Consider the following 19,535-nt stretch of genomic DNA (forward strand, 5'->3'; position numbering starts at 1 on the left):
TAGAAGGGGAGAAAGTGGAAGCAGTGACAGGTTTTCTTTTCTTGGGCTCCAAAATCACTAAGGACAGCGACTGAAGCCACGAAATTAAAAGAGATTTTCAAAGCAGTCATGTACAGGTGTGAGAGTTGGACTGTAGAGAAAGCTGAGCACCAAAGAATTGAAGCTTTCAAACTGTGGTGATGGAGAAAACTCTTGAGAGTCCCTTGGACAGCAAGAGTTTCAAACCAGTCAATCTCAATGGAAATCCACCCTGAATATTCATTGGAAGGACTGAGGTTGAAGCTGAAGCTCCAATACTTTGGCCATCTGATGTGAGGAGCTGACTCATTGGAAAAGACCCTGATGCTGGGAAAGACTGAGGGCAAGAAGAGAAGGGACGGACAGAGGATGAGATGTTTGGATGGTATCAACTCGATGGACATGAGTTTGAGCAAACTCCGAGAGATGGTGAAGGATAGGAAAGCCTGGCATGCTTCTGTGAGTGGGGTCACAGAGTCAAACATGACTTAGCAAGTAAACAACAACAAATGTATTCCCACCTTGTTGCCCCCAGTTGCCTGAAAGTGAAAGTTGATCAGTCATGTCCAACTATTTTCAACCCCATGGACTATACGGTCCATGGAATTTTCCAGGCCAGAATACTGGAGTGGGTAGCCTTTCCCTTCTCCAGGGGATCTTCCCAACCCAGGGATCAAACCCAGGTCTCTCACATTGCAGGTGGATTCTTTACCAGCTGAGCCACAAGGGAAACCCAAGAATACTGGATTGGGTAACCTATTCTTCTCCAGTGGATGTTCCTGACCAAGGAATTGAACCAGGGTCTCCTGCATTGCAGGCAGATTCTTTACCAACTGAGCTGTCAGGGAAGCTTTTTGCCTGGCTGATCTTTTGTCACTGACACTAGTTCCTTGTCCACCACATCTTTGAGAATGCACAACTCAGCTAGTATCCCAGGTTTGTCACCTCGACTATCGGCCCCGATTTAAGTACCCTCACTGCTTTCCCACTTTCTCTCTCATATCCTTCAGATGCTTCCCTGGTGGCTCAGATGGTAAAGCATCTGCCTGCAGTGTGGGAGACCTGGGTTTGATCCCTGGGTTGGAAAGATCCCCTGGAGAAGGCAATGGCACCCCACTCCAGTACTCTTGCCTGGAAAATCCCATGGATGGAGGAGCCTGGTGGGCTACAGTCCATGGGCTCACAAAGAGTCAGACATGACTGAGCAACTTCACATCCTTCAGATAAACTCTTTCTGGTCCCTGATTTAATACTCTGACAACAGACTTCATATTCGCGTCTGAAATCCCATTCTTTTGTTCTTCTCTACTCCTCAAAAAATGTCCATACTCTCCACTTCTTCATTTTTTTTTTCTAGTTAGGGTTTCAAATAGATCATTAAAGATCTTTTGAAATTTTCTTCATAGAAGATAGCCATCATTTTAGTTTCATCTTACCTGTTACATCCTTTGTGAGGCATTCTTCTACTACTTTTAAAGTAGTTCCTCTCCTGTCCATTATAACACAATGCGTATTATCTTCATAGCATCTATCACTATTTAATATTCCATTACTTGTATAATGAATCCATTATACTGTTGTATTTTTCATCTTCAGAGAACATTACTATTTGATGTGCTATTTTATATATTTACATGTTATTTGTTTATTGTATTTTCCCTAACTATCTGAAATTCATGAGTGCTGCAGACTTGAACTCTACCTACACATATTTGTCACTAAAAAAATATTTTATCAAATAAAGGCCTACTTCTGCCTGGAGTCTCAAATTCTGTGCCCTGGCCTGAGTATATACAAAACAACTAAATAATAAGTCATGTAGATTAGAATATTCATAACATTCCCTTGGACTTAATGTGTTGGACAGTTATCCCCTTCTGTGAGGCAGGGGAATAATAGCCAATGGACTCTGATACTCTAATTTCTCTCCCATTCCATCCAGCTTAAGTAGATTTTACCAGAATTCTCCAGAGGTGAGTTATTAGTGATGAACTATGTTTAAGTCATTAGTGATTAATGATTAACTCATTCTCTTCTAGTCTTTGTACATTAAGTTGTTAAAAATACTAAACAAAATAACCCTTTCTGAAAACCATATTTTCCATGCCTTTGGAGAAAAAGCATGGAATTGAAAAATTCACAAGGTCTAGTTCTATTATGGAGAAGGAAATGGCAACCCACTCCAGTATTCTTGCCTAGAGAATCCCATGGACAGAGAAGCCTGGTGGGCTGCTATTGATGGTGTCGCAGAGTCGGACACTGCTGAAGAGCCTTAGCAGCAACAGCAGCTGGTTCTGTTGACCCATGCGTCTTTCATCTAACCTCATAACATCTTGCTGGAAATTGTACTCATGTTTTGAAAACCTATTTCTTTGTAAAAGCAAGAGCAAAGCCCAAATTTAAATCATTCCTTTCCTGATCTGAGCTTTCCTGGTGGCTCAGATGGTAAAGAATCTGCCTGCAATGCAGGAGATTCAGGTTCAATCCCTGGGTTGGGAAGATTCCCTGGAGAAGGGCATGGCAACCCACTCCAGTGTTCTTACCTGGAGAATCCCTGTGGACAGAGGAGCCTGGCGGGCTGCAGTCCATGGGGTCGCAAGAGTCAGACACAACTACTGACTAACACTTTCACTTTCTTTCCCCAGAATTAAAGGAAAGTGAAAGTCGCTCAGTCAAGTTGGACTCTTTGCAACCCCATGGCCTATACAGTCCATGGAATTCACCAGGCCAGAGTACTGGAGTGGTTAACCTTGCCCTTCTCCAGGAGATCTTCCCAACCTAGGGATTGAAGCCAGGTTTCCTGCATTGCAGGAGGATTCTTTACCATCTGAGCCACAAGGGAAGCCCTGAATTAAAGGAGACAGAAGTAAATGCATTTATCTTAATGTGAACATTAACTGATGAACATTGGAATCCAAGAAGGCTGAAGACTTCCTTGACATTAACTAAGACTTGGTTATTTGATTCTAATGAATGCTATTAGACATAAAATCTGGTATGAAATAAACTGCAAAACTGTGATACTTTCTTAAGTAAAGTTAGAATTTCTCGAATTGATAAAAGTTTTAATTAACACATTTTTCATTTTCTTGACAACCTTTACTCTTGGCCTTTTGTATGCTATTTGCTTTTTCAAATTGTTAGAGACTTTTGATATGTATATATACTGAATTTCTGTTGTTTTCCCAAAAAATCAATTTTGTTACTGAAGGACTATTTTATTTGTAATGTGTATTTGTTTTATTTCAGAGACTTATTAAGTTCTCATTTCTTTTATAAGGAATAGTATTCTCACCTTCATGTCTAAATGGAATTTGTAGGAATAGAATATTCTAAAAAGGCAGTCTGCTGCATTGTGAGATTAAAGGCAATGGCTGGTCTGAATAGTCATATTGTTTTACTCTGACTTCAGAGACCAGCTTCACGGGGGATGGTCTCTTGTCAGCTGGACACGATCAGACTTCTGGACTCTTCTGCTCCCCTGTCATGTCCGTGCTCCCTCTTTTCAAGAACAAGGCTCTTCCCTGTTCTTCCCTTTAACTGTGGCAGTCCCTAGTGTTCCCTTTATCCTCTTCCTATTAATAAGTTTTCTACTTTGTAATCATAACCATTATCAGAACTATAAAAGCTCCACCAAAATCTTTAGGCAAAGTGAATTACTGTGATATGTTGTCACCTGTTATGTAGCTTTACATTTCGTAGCATATTGTAAGTTAGACATCACCCCTCTAACTGGAATTAGGAAGTAAAGCTTTTTGGTACTTTCAAGGAAATGTTAAAGATTAAATCAGATAATAATAATGACAATAAAAAAGGTAATTTTTTATATTATGAAAGAGTTTGTTCTTAATCATTTAGTCATATTAGTTCTAATACATGTAAAATTATAATTTAACATAAGAAGCCATTTTTATTATATTACTTAGAAGTGGAACAGTAGTAAAGAATCTGCCTGCAATGCAGGAGACCTGGGTTTGATCCCTGGGTTGGGAAAATCCCCTGGAGGAGGAAATGGCAACCCACTCCAGTATTCTTGCCTGAAGAATCCCATGGATGGAGGAGCCTGGCGGGTAACAGTCCACGGGGTCACAAAGAGTCAGACATGACTGAAGTGATTTATCAGTAGCAGCCTAATATATATCACTCATAAAAAATTAGAAAGGTAATACTTAACAGTGCATTAATGTAATTTGAAATTATAGCTCTAAAATAAAAAGAAAATGGGAAAAGGCCATGTAACATGGGGTTTCTGCATTTCTCAATATACAGTTCAACATTTTATTTAGTATAGGATTGATTCAATAAATATCATAAATTAATAATTTCACATTATATATTGGGACTAAACCAATAATTTTGATTCTTTATTAATGTGGTTTTTAATTGTTGTATGATTTATTCAGCAGTATTTCTGTTGATATAGTAATTATTTATTGCATGTACAAGAAATCTGAGAAAAACCTAAAAAGAAAAAAATAAGCTGAGCAACTATTGTCCTATAGAAAATCATATTTTATAAAAATTAAAGTTTCCATCCTCCAGGTGATGAATACATTGTTATGAAAATTGTACACCCAGTACATATGCATTAACATTTCTTACCCATTTATGTAGGTTGTATCAGACAGTAAATAATGTATTTGCTCTTTGAAAAAATTCATTTAACACCTAAATTTGTATACCACTAAAGAATATCATATCCCATTTTCCAGAACTGACTTTTCCTAATATCAGCATGTTATGTTACAGGATAGTGAATATGCAGTTTGTTCTTTCAGAGATCAATTTTATACTGATAACTCATCAAAATGCAACCAAAATAAATAATCAACAAAGTTCTAAAAATATGTTTTAATTACATAGTTGCTTTCCAAGTGGCATTATTGGTAAAGAATCTGCCTGCCAATGCAGGAGACATAAGAGAGGTGGGTTTGATCTTCCCTGGGAAGATCTCCTGGAGGAGGAGTTGGCATCCCACTCCAATATTCTTGCCTGGAGAATCCCATGGACAGAGGAGCCTGGTGGGCTACAGTCTGTAGGTTAACAAAGAGTTAGACACAACTGAGCATCTGAGCACTGAGCACATCTATATAATTCTAAATAAAAGTGATTTTCTCTCCATAGGTTTTTCCAAACACACTGACTTTTTATTAAAGCACATACACTGAGCTAATTATATCCTGCGTTTTTAGATAAAGTCCCCAAAATGCATTATGATACAGTTGGCCTGTCTACTCCAAAAATGGTGAAACTTATTCCAAGAGTAGCACAGCTGATCATAAAGTTGCTGGGTTTTAGGTAAATGGAAGTAGAGCTGAGAATCTTCACAGAATCCTGAGAGAAAAGCTAGTGTTAAGATTGGGCAAATCCCACTGGAAATACTGTATCTTAGAGATATAATATCTAAGAATGTTAAAAATCTTAGAATGTTGTATTTTAGAAATATAACAGGTAGTTAAATAACTCCAAAAATCAAAACTGATGATAAGAATTTGAAGGGTTCGCAACCTTGTAATGTTAATTAAACAAATTAATTAATTTTCATTACTCATCTTAATGAGGACCCACTGCCCATTATTCTTAGATATGTTGTGCCTTTTGATTTAACAAGTCATTGACTTTATCTTTGAATGCTTCTTTTCCTTTTTTCTCAGATGACGCGAGAACAATACATACTAGCAACACAACAGAATAACCTGCCAAAGGCTGAGAACGCACAGCTTTACCCAGTGGGAATTTATGGATGGCGAAAGAGGTGCTTATACTTCTTTGTCCTTCTGCTGTTGGTTACCATGATAGTTAACTTAGCCATGACAATTTGGATTTTGAAAGTGATGAACTTCACTGTGGTAAGTACCACCATGATTTAATAACTATTGCTTTGGTTCAAGGAAGATATAGCTTTATTAGTTTTTAATTGAAAGTTATTCATCTTAATCTTTACAAGTTTGTTCTGGAATTTTGAAGACTGTCACATGATATTTTATGACTGCATTCAATGTAATTATAATACACATATATTACTACCTGCCATTTGAGTGTAGAGGGTGTGGAGCAGGAGACAGCATAGTATATTGATTTATTAGGATGTTAGAAAACTTTTAATTGGTCAGCATGAATTGCTTGCTAAACCTGGGAGTCTAAGAAATTAGTCTGCTTTTAGAAACAATATTTCACATTAAAACTAATATTGTAAATCAAAAGTTCCTTGGAAATACTTTATATACCACTCTATATTTGCTTTTTAGATGATATACTGCATGGTCAAATCTAAACCTTGGAATCTTCCTGGGCTGCATCAAACAATATCTATAATTATCATCAGATGGGAATCTTACCTTATCAGAGAGCATGGTATCTTATTTTATCAGATACCATCTTTTATGGTGAATAAAAGATAAACTAGAAATTAAATTGCTATCTTATGAAAATTAATAATTAGCCAAACTATTATATAATCCATAGATGAATTTTGCCTGAGTCTTGACTGTGAACAGTAAACCTCTGAGGATATCTTATCCGTTCTGCAGATAAGACAAAATTAGCTGTTTCCGCAAAGTCTAGTTTAGCCCATTTCATGTTTACTGGCTAAATTCTTAAATTTCTCTACTCTGCCTTTAAACCATTCTGCCTTTGCTTAGAGACTTCAGATATCTTCACATCCAAGCAGGTATATTTCTTTGCTGACCAAATTGCTGTTATTCTTTAGAACTCTGTATCCTCAGGGGTACAGGTAAAGCTGGCTATTTAACTTCACTGATCTTCCTATGTGGGGCTGCCTTAAAAAAAAAAAAACTCTGCTGTGTATTGATTTAGCAAGAGTAGTTTCTTTCTGACTTCACTAATACCTAATTCTAACTAGAAATAGAATCTCAAAAGAGAAAATGAGTTCAGCATCTGTCCACAGTGTAGGGCACTGCAGTTGTGTGCAGTAGGAGCCTGGGGGGCAGGTGGCCTAAGCTTCCAAACAGGAAACAGTAAAACTCTGCAAATCATGATAAAACAGCATATGCTCACAAAGAAAAAAGAGCTGAGCAAAGGTTTCCATTTTTTTCCAATACAGTGCACTTTTTGAAAGGTGCACCTGCAAGAAAAGAAATGAAAGAGAAAGAGATGGGCAGGATTAATGTGCTTTAGGATTGGAGAAAATAAGTGCTTCCTAGACATGCATGCAAGTTCAGTGTTGCTGATCAAGGCCTGTGAGCCTGTGGATGGCTAGAAGTGGAGTTGGAGGCTGCTAGCAGAATGACAGCTTTATGAGGCTCTGGTAACACATTTGAACCATTATGGAGCTGTCTCAGGAGCTGGCTCATCCCCGTACCCACCCCCCTCCTCGGGGAAAAAAAAAAAACCTTGTGAGTATTTGACACTCACTAGCTCTACCTGTAGAGCTCTACCTGCCGGAGAAGGCAATGGCAGCCCACTCCAGTACTCTTGCCTGGAAAATCCCACAGACAGAGGAGCCTGGTAGGCTGCAGTCCATGGGGTCACTAAGAGTCGGACACGACTGAGCGACTTCACTTTCACTTTCACTTTCACTTTCATGCAGTGGAGAAGGAAATGGCAACCCACTCCAGTGTTCTTGCCTGGAGAATCCCAGGGACGGGGGAGCCTGGTGGGCTGTCTGTGGAGTCGCACAGAGTCGGGCACGACTGAAGCGACTTAGCAGCAGCAGCAGCAGCTCTACCTGTAGTCTTTTTGTTCTTCTGAGCTCTTCTCCTATGTTTACTTAATCATTATCTGGGCTTCATTTACAATCATATATCACACAGTATGGACAATGTATACACCCCTGCAGATTTTTTTATGCTCTTTTTTTTAGTTTATTTTTTTATTGAAGGATGATTGCTTTACAGAATTTTGTTGTTTTCTGTCAAACCTCAACATGAATCAGCCATAGGTATACATATATCTCCTCCCTTTTGAAACTCCCTCCCATCTCCCGCCCCATCCCACCCCTCTAGATTGACACAGAGCCCTTGTTTGAGTTTCCTGGGCCATACAGCAAATTCCCCATTGGCTATCTATTTTACATATGATAATGTAAGTTTCCATGTTACACTTTCCATACATCTCACCCTCTCCTCCCAGTTGCTAATAGCAACTTCTTCAACATCATTTTTCTTAAAAAACTGTTTGTTTTTTTTTCCTTAGAGGAAGAGTAGAATTTTCTCCAAGTCTTAGAGTTTTAACCATTATTTTTCTCCATTAAAAGACATCTTTTAAAAGTTCATGAAAAATAGGATCAACTTTCTCACCTTAGGGAGTCTTGATTCTATGCAGTGACCAGGCTGCAGGAATTTTGAGATGTACATTTCTGAAGCATGTTTAAATTAATTAAGGAAATAAACTTAAATGAGTGATTACATGGCTTCATGCATCAGCCTCCCAAAACCTTGCCACATGCTGAGGCCAAGGCTGGTAAGCCAATCAAGGAAAATAATTGAAACAGTCATCTCTGTCCTCAGGATCCACACAGGCCGTCTCTGTTACCTATGGAGCTATTTAATTTGAACCCCAGCTGGCCAAAATGTAAATGTCAACATATTCCTTGGGATAATGAAAAGGAGTTTATTTCTATAGGAGTCTTGGCTTTTATTATAGACATATCTTTCTTTTCTTATTTCTTAAATCACATTTTATTTTTTATAATCAAAACAGAGGGCTATCCTATCCTTCCTTTAGCTATGTAAGCTATTTATGTATATCTGAAACAAATGGAAATATAAGGTTGTAATTATTGTTTCAAGATAATTTTTGTTAAGTAACATACTCTGTCCATGTAGTGACTCATAATGGTTTAGAAAAAATCCAAATTACTAAAGTATATGCAGATTTTAGCAGTCCTGAATACTATACATTAGATTAAGTTATATGTAGTTGAAAAGTGAAATAATTTGTAATCATCTTACATTAGATCAGTAAAAAAAAAAAAAATCAATTTAATGTTTTCACTGGTACATTAGGACTACATCTATTTCTAGCATGAATACCGAAAACCACTTGCCTTACTATAGTAAGAAATAGTAAATAGTGTGTAAGTTGTTTGGGGAGTGTTATTGATCTGCACAAAATGTATTTCACTTTCATTATAACTGTTGCCATCTAATACATGAAAATATGTGGCTGTTAACATCTTTTATTTGAGCAAACTGGGCATGCTATTGCTATCAAAATATTGTGTTTTCAGCACAGCAGGTGTAGCTGCCAACCTGTTTTATGGTGCATCTTGGAGTCCATCATTATGGCCAGTATTACACATGATCTGTATGGCTGATACGACCTTATTCTGCTTTTCATTTTGTGGAAAATAATATCACTTTGCTATTGAGATACCGAGCTGCAGAGAATCAAGACAAAGGAAATGACTTTATACTACAGGGTGAAAAACTGAGGAGAGATAGAAACAATCATTTCCTGGCTATGAGAGTTGATGAGTGTAGGCATGAGTTGAAGGGAGAGATTTTGAAACATCATTCTCTCAAGATCAGTATAACCCAATTATATGCTTTTGTTGTCACTGTTTGGTTGTTTATTATCTTTGTGATTCAATATAATGGACTAATCCAGCAGACCTATCAAACCAGGCATTCTGCCCAGGCAATAGTCTTTTCTTGGTTCAAGTGTTCACAGTAAGTGAATTAGCGCTATATTTGAAAATTGAAAATGAATATAATAATGAAGTATCCTTTTTAGTCACGAGAGTACTGAGTAAAAGTTGGTGGCATCCAACTGCAACTTAATTTGATTAGACACATTAACTCGCCAGCAAAAGAAAGTATGGGCACGTTAAGTGCCGTTTACGAGTGAAGATGAAGAGGAAAGTCGTGAATGTTGTGACTGGAAAGTCAAGAGTACCCAGATGTGGAGAATAACTGAAACAACCAGTTAGTTGAATAAATTAAAAAAAAATTCTTAGGAACTTATATGATGAGTGGGATGAATGTTGGATGAAAGAAAATCCCAGAAAAGGAGCTGGGACATTTTTAGTTCAACCACCCACATGTTTCTAGCATTCTCTCTACACCGTTCCCTCCATTTGGTCACTCAGTATCTGCTCAAACCCTCATTTGGATGATAAGCAAACCGTCCCATTAAATGACTGGATAGTTTTGTTGTTATTTGATATCTTGATATCTTGTTGCAGTCTCCCTGTCTATAGCTCTAATCACAGGATCCTAATTCCTTTCTTTGGATCTGACACTAATTTATCAGTTAATTTATCAAGACCACAGTATGTTATAGTACACACACACAACACATAAATACACAAATAGACACACACACATATATCCACGAATACATGTATACAAACACACTTACACACATATATACACTTATTTACATAGAGAGGGAAATGTCAACCCACTCCAGTATTCTTGCCTGGGAAATCCCATGGACAGAGGAGCCTGATGGCTACAGTCCATGAGGTTGCAGTGAGTCAGACATGACTGAGCATGTAGTCACAGACGCATACAAACATCAAGGATAGATAGATCCTGGGTCATATTGTATTTTAATGTCTAAAAATGCAGATATGTGAGAGACATTCTTATGCAATTCCTTTGGTTTATTTAGTTGCCACATACTTTTTTCATTTCAAATATTTTCTTTATTATCTATTTAAAAGTATATATTTAGAAGATGATCAACCTTTTTATATCTTTCTGTTTATGGCTGTTGGCTGTGGAGTCACTATCTTTTATCATACTTTCTTTTCTTTTAGTGTACCTTTCTATAGTTGATATTGCATACAATGCTATATTTATTTTTTTTAAAACAAGCTAAAAAATGACAGTTTAATATAAACTATTTTCAAGGCACTGTCATTGAAACATGTAATTGATACACACTATTTATGAGGACTTTACACACTGCTTGAAAAATATACAGTAACTTTTAAAATGTTAATACAACAGAAAATTATTTTTTATATTTCAATATGATTAAAATTTTAACAGCACTTTATGAATCAGGAAAATTATATGAAATTCAATTTCCTGTTTTTTTTAAGTTTATTTTATTGAAGGATATTTGATTTATAATGTTAATTTCTGCTGTACAGTGAAGTGATTCACTTATACATGTGTATATATATTCTTTTTCATATATTTTTAAATTTTGGTTTATTAAGGACAGATAGAATTTTTAGTGTGTCATTCTGGATTATTTTTAATTTTTATTTTTACTTTATTTTGCTTTACAATACTGTATTGGTTTTGCCATACATTGACATGAATCCGCCACAGGTGTACATGAGTTCCCAATCCTGAACTGCCCTCCCACCTCCCACCCCATATCATCTCTCTGGATCATCCCCATGCACCAACCCCAAGCATCCTGCACGGGGATGATCCAGAGAGACAATGCTATATTTAAATTTCCACTTACTGACTTTTTTAAAGCTAAATATCTTTAATGACAATTTGGGGGAAATATGAAATACTGTATTTTTTCTGAGTCCTAAATCCTGTGCTCCTTCTAATACTTTAGTAAATGACACAGCACATAACCCCATCTCACCCTTGTGACCATTTTCCCATACTTTATCGTCATCATTAACCGAGTGATATCTTCTCCATAGCTGTTTGCAATCTACCTGAGATGGCTAAAGTGTGTTGCAACATGCTGTCATTTGTTAGTGTGTCCATCTACAGACTTGCTACCCCCACAATTTTCTTCATTTCACTTTCTAATAGAACCATTACTTTGGAATGAACTTTTTCATCTCCATGTATCCAGCCAGTTCTTATATTTATAAAAGTTGTGTCCTCATCCTTATATGCATTTTATTTCCTACCCTGAACCTATGGATATGGGTAGACTTACATGAAGCTTGGGCTTCCCAGGTGGCACTAGTGGTAAAGAATCTACCCACCAGTGCAGGAGACATAAGAGATGTGGGTTCCATCCCTGGGTTGGGAAGATCCCCTGGAGGAGGGCATGGCAACCCGCTCCAGTGGGTTGCTACAGTCCATAGAGTCGCAAAGAATCAACATGACTGAAGTGACTTAGCACACATGCACATGTGAAGCTTAAATATGAAATAGCCACATTTCATTCGTTCTTAACTGCTTGTTTATCCTCACGTTAGTGTGTTTATTACCAAATGGTTTCTTTTTATATGACCTTGTTTACTGTCTGTTACCCTCTCCACAGATGGAATGTAAGTTCCATGAGGCCTAGGGTTTTGATGCTTTTTTTCACTACTGTATTCCCAAGGCAGAGCATGATGCCTTCCAGATGATTAGCCCTTCATCAATGTTTGTGGGTAAATATCCATCTTTAATGTTACCTGCACTGAAAAACTACTAGCTCTTCATTTCACTAAGGTTTGTGCCTTTCCATAGGCCCACCTTGAGCACAGGGAATGCTTCATAGTCTATGCAGTGGTTTTTATTTACTTCTACACTGAAAAATCAGTTTTGTATTCTGAATACCAAGTTTAATGATTCCTGGTAGCACCTGCACTTAAGACCTAACATATTCCAGGAAAGCAGGCCCAAACTTGATTACCTACATCAGTAGTACAGAAAGCTCCCATTATTAACACTTTTATTTATTTAATGTAAAATATATTCTTACCCCAAAATATATATACAATATGTATTTAAGGCACAAATGGTAATATTGATAACAATAATAAATGTTGAAATGAACACCTGTGCCACATCCCTTAGTTGGAAAAATAAACTTTACCAATATCTCCTCAGTTCAATTCAGTTCAGCCACCCAGTAGTGTCTGACTCTGCGACCCCACGAATTGCAGCACACCAGGCCTCCCTGTCTATCACCAACTCCTGGAGTTCACTCAGACTCACGTCCATCGAGTCCGTGATGCCATCCAGCCCTCTCATCCTCTGTCGTCCCCTTCTCCTTCTGCCCTCAATCCCTCCCAGCATCAAAGTCTTTTCCAATGAGTCAACTCTTCACATGAGGTGGCCAAAGTACTGGAGTTTCAGCTTTAGCATCATTCCTTCCAAAGAAATCCCAGGGCTGATCTCCTTGCAGTCCAAGGGACTCTCAAGAGTCTTCTCCAACACCACAGTTCAAAAGCATCAATTCTTCGGCGCTCAGCTTTTTCACAGTCGAACTCTCACATCCATACGTGACCACAGGAAAAACCATAGCCTTGACTAGACGGACCTTTGTTGCCAAAGTAATGTCTCTGCTTTTCAATATGCTATCTAGGTTGGTCATAACTTTCCTTTCAAGGAGTAAGCGTCTTTTAATTTCATGGCTGCAGTCACCATCTGCAGAGATTTTGGAGCCTAAAAAAATAAAGTCTGACACTGTTTCCACTGTTTCCCCATCTATTTCCCATGAAGTGATGGGACCGGATGCCATGATCTTCATTTTCTGAATGTTGATCTTTAAGCCAACTTTTTCACTCTCCTCTTTCCTAACTCTATCTATATAGGACCACATTTTTTTTGTTGTTACTTTATTTAGTTCATGTGAGTGCATGTATGTGTGTAAACCTCAAACACTATATTGTTTTTAAGTCAACAATCTATTTGTGAGGTTTATCCCTGTTAATGTTTATTCCTACAATTTATTTGTTTACTGCTATAAATTTCATTATTAATATAACTGACTTATTTATCAATTTTCCTTCTGAGTTGCTTCGTAAGTATTTTTGTGGTTTAATTTGCTCTCACAAACAGTGATGCTAAGAACATTTTTGTATATTGATAAGTGTGATTGCACTTGTACAAGAGTTTTTCTAGGTTCTAGAGTTTAGAGTGGATCTCTAGAGATATTGGTTTTTAATGTCAAATTTTATCCCTAACGTGATGGGATCGGTTGATACCACACTGGCAACCTATAACGGTTTCTTTTGTTCTCCTTTTTAAAATTTTTTTAACACCAATTTTGTTTTGGGATATAGCCTATTAACAATGTTGTGGTTCTTTTGTTCTCCTAAACAATAACAGAGAGCTGCCAGCTAAGCTAAACTCCTGCCTCTTAAGCCAGAAATCTGACAGCCAGCTATTTCATGTAGACCTGTTTAATTAGTTGGTTTGTTTATTAATTTAGGTATCCCTTTCTGGCAGATTTATCCATACATGTATTTTTAGTCATATATATCATCTCTGTAGTGTTGTTTTCATTATATAATTATGGTTCATCTAAATAGGTACTGTCTCCTCCACTGGCTTTCCCAAAGTCCCATAATGTGGGAATCCCTCAAGGAGCAGAACCAGGTCTTATTATCTCATTTATCCTGTTATCTTTTCCAGGCACATAGTGGGTAATACATTTTGGTTGACCATTTATAATTTTTAAAGGTCTTTTCTACTGAAAGTGAATCACTCAGTCATGTCCGACTTTTTGTGACCCCATAGACTGTAGCCCACCAGGCTCTTCCATCCATGGGATTTTCCAGGCAAGAGTACTAGAGTGGGTTGCCATTTCCTTCTCCAGAGGATCTTCCCGACCCAGGGATCCAACCCAGGTCTCCCGCATTGTAGGCAGACACTTTTACCGTCTGAGCCACCAGGGAATGTCTTGATTTTTCCACTAGTTCTTTCTGTAAAACTGCTTCAGATGCTGATGAGTTTCTATTTTCATGTGCGGGCTTTTTTTGTTTTTTGCTAAAATTTCACCCTCACTTAGTACCAGAATGGCATTGCTTGAGTCCTTTCACGTCATTCAGTCAAGCTGATCAGCCTCTCCTGATAAGAAGACATGCAGAGCACACTTTCTCCCAGAGTCCCAAAGCACTTAGGTAAGATATTTTTTCAGTGAAACGATAGTCCTTTGAAGTTCTAATTACTAGCTCTTACTGACTCCATCAGTCTTTCAGTCTTTTTTCTTTTCATGAAGAAGAAAAAAAAAAAGCTTGGATTTTTTAAATTTAATTTAATTTTATTTTTTAAAATTAATTAATTTTTTAATTTTTTTAAAATTTTTATTTTTACTTTATTTTACTTTACAATACTGTATTGGCTTTGCCATACATTGACATAAATCCACCATGGGTGAACATGCGTTCCCAAACTTGAACCCCTCTCCCACCTCCCTCCCCATAACATCTCTCTGGGTCATCACCGTGCACCACCCCCAAGCATGCTGTATCCTGCGTCGGACATAGACTGGCGATTCGATTCTTACATGATAGTATGCCTGTTACAATGCCATTCTCCCAAATCATCCCACCCTCTCCCTCTCCCTCTGAGTCCAAAAGTCCGTTATACACATCTGTGTCTCCTTTGCTGTCTTGCATACAGGGTCGTCATTGCCATCTTTCTAAATTCCATATATATGTGTTAGTATACTGTATTGATGTTTTTCTTTCTGGCTTACTTCACTCTGTATAATCGGCTCCAGTTTCATCCATCTCATCAGAACTGATTCAAATGAATTCTTTTTAATGGCTGAGTAATACTCCATTGTGTAAATGCTCACTTCTGCACTATCACACTTCATCTTTCTTGAGGCAAGGTCTATTAGTAATTAAGGATGAACAGGGAGGCCTGGCGTGCTGCGATTCATGGGGTCGCAAAGAGTCGGACAGGACTGAGCCACTGAACTGAACTGAAGGCTGGCAAGTACTTGTAATTTACTTGTGATTTTCCATCAAACCCTAGACCCTCTGTGCCATCACTTATTACAATCCCTCTAGAAAAAGTAATTGGAACCTCATGTGTGAGAATCAGATAACTGTGTTTCCTGACTTCCAACCTCTCTTGGGAAGGTACCTGCTACTATGAAGCCTCAGCCTGCCCACCACAATCGACACACCTTCCTTGAAAGTCTCTTCATTTAACAGTTGAAATCAAGGGCATATGGAGATTTTTCTAGAGAAATCTGTTGACCCAACTTGGTCTCATATTTAGGATATTAGTGATTTCCTGAATTTACTTTTATTTAAAAAATACAAGATACAGCACACAAAATAAGCCCCCAGTGATTATAAATTAGTCTCCAGTTACTGAAAAAAAATGAAAGGGATGAATAACAGGAGAAAGTAGAAAAGGGGAGGAATTTTATTCAAATGGTCCACAGGGCAAAAGCAGGGATGTGGGTTTTTATTTGCATTTCTCACAGAGTTGCTATAAAAAACAGACTCAGAATCAGACTTTAAAAACTTCTGAAGCTCATGCTCTTTATAGCCAAGCTTATTCCTTTCAAAAACCTACAGATATATCACCATCTGCTTTGTGTATGCAACAATTTAAGAACATAATATGAGTTCATTTCTATAATCACAATTATTATATAACCAGGGAAATAGCTTGAGTCTCTACGACACATTGGTAAGATGTTTTCCCATAGAAAACTGGTGTCAATAGTACCTCAGATTGCTGGTATTTCCAAAAACACCTCTCATCATCCATCAAGCAATGGTTAATAGAATGAACTTGGGACCAGACCTTTGCATCCAAATCCTGATTTTGCCACTGATTAGCTATATTACAGTTAATAAATTATTTAAATTGTGGCTCAGTTTCCTACCCTGTAGAATGGGTGCAAAGTTATTTTTATTAGACTGTTGTAAATATCAAAACAATGAAAATAATGGCAGTTCTTCAGAAATGCCTGTCATATCCTAACAGCTAAGACTTCACCATTATTATAATTATAACTCGTATTTCTGCTATTCTTACTTCAGTTATCCCATGCATTATCTGAGTTAATGATTCTGTTAACATTGAGCATAACACAGTACTAGAAGCATAAGAGGATCCAAAAACACAGGTATTAACAAAGTGTTTATAATCTTGTTTTTACTAATGATATGCATAAAGGTTAAGAGCATGAGCTTTGAGACAGCCTGATTCCCATTCTAACTCTAGTACTACTGCTTAGAAGGATGGTCTTGTGTGAGTCACTTAACTTCTCTAACTCCAGTTTCTTCATCTGCAAAATGGTCAATTAGTGTTAACCCACAGAGATATTAGAAGTAGTGAGTGAACTCGTACCGAAGTGCTTAACATAGAGCCTCAGAGTAAGTACTCAGGGCCAGCTATGTGCAATGACAAGCATTATTTCCATGCCTTATTAGTTATTCATAATGAGCTTTTTTATAGTGTACATTTTATCAGAAAAAATGTTTTATTTCCTTGGCATGATGGAAGGATAATAAAGACTTCTTTTGATATTCTAATTTCATGCTGTTATGTAAAATCTTTACCAAAAACTTTTAAGAGGAACAGTTCAGCTGTTAAACATTATCATGATTTGGATGACACCAAGATGTTTAGATTGAAAACTAGCATTACCTGAAAGAAACCCTACTGTCCTGTCTGAATGAAGCATTAGTCTCTCAGTCATGTCCAACCCTTTGTGACCCCATGAACTATAGCCCACCAGGCTCATCTCTCCGTGGAATTTTCCAGCCAAGAATACTGAAGTGGGTTGCCATTCCCTTCTCCAGGGGATCTTCTTGACCCAGGGATAGAACCTGGGTCTCCTGCATCGCAGGCATATTCTTTACTGTCTGAGCCACCAGGGAAGCCGTGTCTGAATGAGGGAGCTCATTTTCCAGAGAGAACTAATTTCATTTTGAACCATTTTGACAATTAAAGCACTTAAAAACTGACTGGAAGATAGAGTGAGATTTCTGTTCTTGATCCTAAATGCTCTGAGTTTCTTTAATGTTCCGAGTTTTAAATGATTACTTCATTGATACTGCATTCTAAATTATTTTTGTAACACCCTGAATTATAACCCTTAGGCTATAATCTTTAGATCCGAGAGTGATGTTGGAGATGCCTTGCAGCCGTATTTATTTAGCATCTGATTTGTATTCAGCCAGATTATATGCTTTATAGACCAGACCTTATTGAATTTCACAGCACTGCAAAGTAAATATTATATCCCCTTTGGCAGTTGAAGACCCAGAGGTAAATGAAATTAGATAAATTTCCCAAGGTCACAGTGATGAGCAAGGATAGAACCTGGGGTTCTACAGTTTTAAAGTTCATGCTGTTTCTGTCACCATTCATTGCATTAATGTTTTAACAAAATTCAGTTAAAATTAAATTAATTCAAAATTCTTCATTTAATAATTTACTTTACTGTCTACTTTAGGGCATTCACACAGTACCATTAGATGTATAGCTATGACATCATTGCTTTTTAAGTACATTTAAAATTTGTTAGACAAAAGATACTCGATCACCACAACTATTTTAATTTAAGGGGGAAATGTACCTAATCTCTCATAGTCAGTAATTAGAACAGTGAAAACTCTTCTGTAAGTTCCAGACATGACTATACTTTTGAGTTTGGCAAAACAAGTGTTTGTTTTAATTTCTGGATAGAGTGATGATGCTTATTAATGGCACCTTTATAAAAGGGACAATGATATTCACAAAGGTTATTTTATCCCAGTGACTCCAATCTAGTCTTTGCCCTCATTAAACTGTATTTTGCTGAGGAGTAACTAATTGCTCATGATGAAAGACCCATTCTGAAGGTGATTTAGGATCATAGCTTTTGTCCACTATTCTGAGCTGCCATTTCCATTTTCCCAATTAATTCCTCAGTATGTGAATCAAGGTGCTCACTCCAAGCCAAGGTGAAGTGGGGTGCATAATTTCTGTGGCATGACAACCACTCCATGTGGGAGTGCCCGCAGTGGGAGCACGCCTGCTGGAAAACCATCCGGTCTGTTCCACCCCTCAATGTGGTGTGTGTGGATTTATTACAGAATTTATGAGAGTGAATGCTATAGTTAATGTTGCAAGACTGCTTCCATTATAACCCTCTGTTTGTACCTCCTCATAATTTTCTGACAAATTGTCCCTCTCAGATGAAATCTTTCATGCTTAGTCTTATCCTAGCAGTACATTTTCTTTCCTTGCCTTTATAAAGAAAAATGTAGCCACTTTTTTTTTAATCCAAGTTCAAACAAGTACCAAGCAGTCATTCCTTTTACCGAATTAAAGTACAAAAACAGAGACATAAGGTAAACCATGAGTTTTACATAGCATGTGCTAAATTAAATACAGTTACATTAGAATGATGCGAAGAGTTGACTCATTGGAAAAGACCCTGATGCTGGGAGGGATTGGGGGCAGGAAGAGAAGGGGACGACCCAGGATGAGATGGCTGGATGGCATCACGGACTCCATGGACATGAGTCTGAGTGAACTCCGGGAGTTGATGATGGACAGGGAGGCCTGGCGTGCTGCGATTCATGGGGTCACAAAGAGTCGGACACAACTGAGCGACTGAACTGAACTGAGAATGCCAGGTATTTTGCAGGAGAAAAGAAAGAATTGAGAAAATGAGTCATTGAATAAAAAGTTATAGAAGTACAGACTTGTTAGTTCCTATGTTTATTAGAGTGTATAATAGTATAGAAAGATGGAAAGATTTCATTCAGTGCCTGTTTACACTGAGAAGCTGGAAGTTCAGAAAGATAAAATCATTGCCCATGTGGGTGACTTGCAGCCAGACACTGAAATATGTTAGACCACATTGAACTTGAGGTAATAAGTGCAGTATGCTTGTTTTCACAAACAGTAGCATATAGTATGACCTATGTAAGTTGACTAATTTAG

The 19,535-nt window shown here is 37.5% G+C and overlaps 1 protein-coding gene across 2 annotated transcripts in view; it reads left to right on the plus strand.

Moving 5' to 3' along the window:
• The first annotated feature begins 5,672 nt into the window (after window positions 1-5,672).
• Window positions 5,673-19,535, plus strand: part of SGCZ (sarcoglycan zeta) — a 422,745-nt gene continuing 408,882 nt past the window's right edge. For both annotated transcript variants that reach the window (XM_069573132.1, XM_069573133.1), the window contains exon 1: window positions 5,673-5,867. In XM_069573132.1, the coding sequence (XP_069429233.1) occupies window positions 5,673-5,867 (195 nt within the window). The remainder of the gene's footprint in view (window positions 5,868-19,535) is intronic.

This window comes from Ovis canadensis, chromosome 26, assembly GCF_042477335.2.
Source record: "Ovis canadensis isolate MfBH-ARS-UI-01 breed Bighorn chromosome 26, ARS-UI_OviCan_v2, whole genome shotgun sequence".
NCBI lineage: Eukaryota > Metazoa > Chordata > Mammalia > Artiodactyla > Bovidae > Ovis > Ovis canadensis.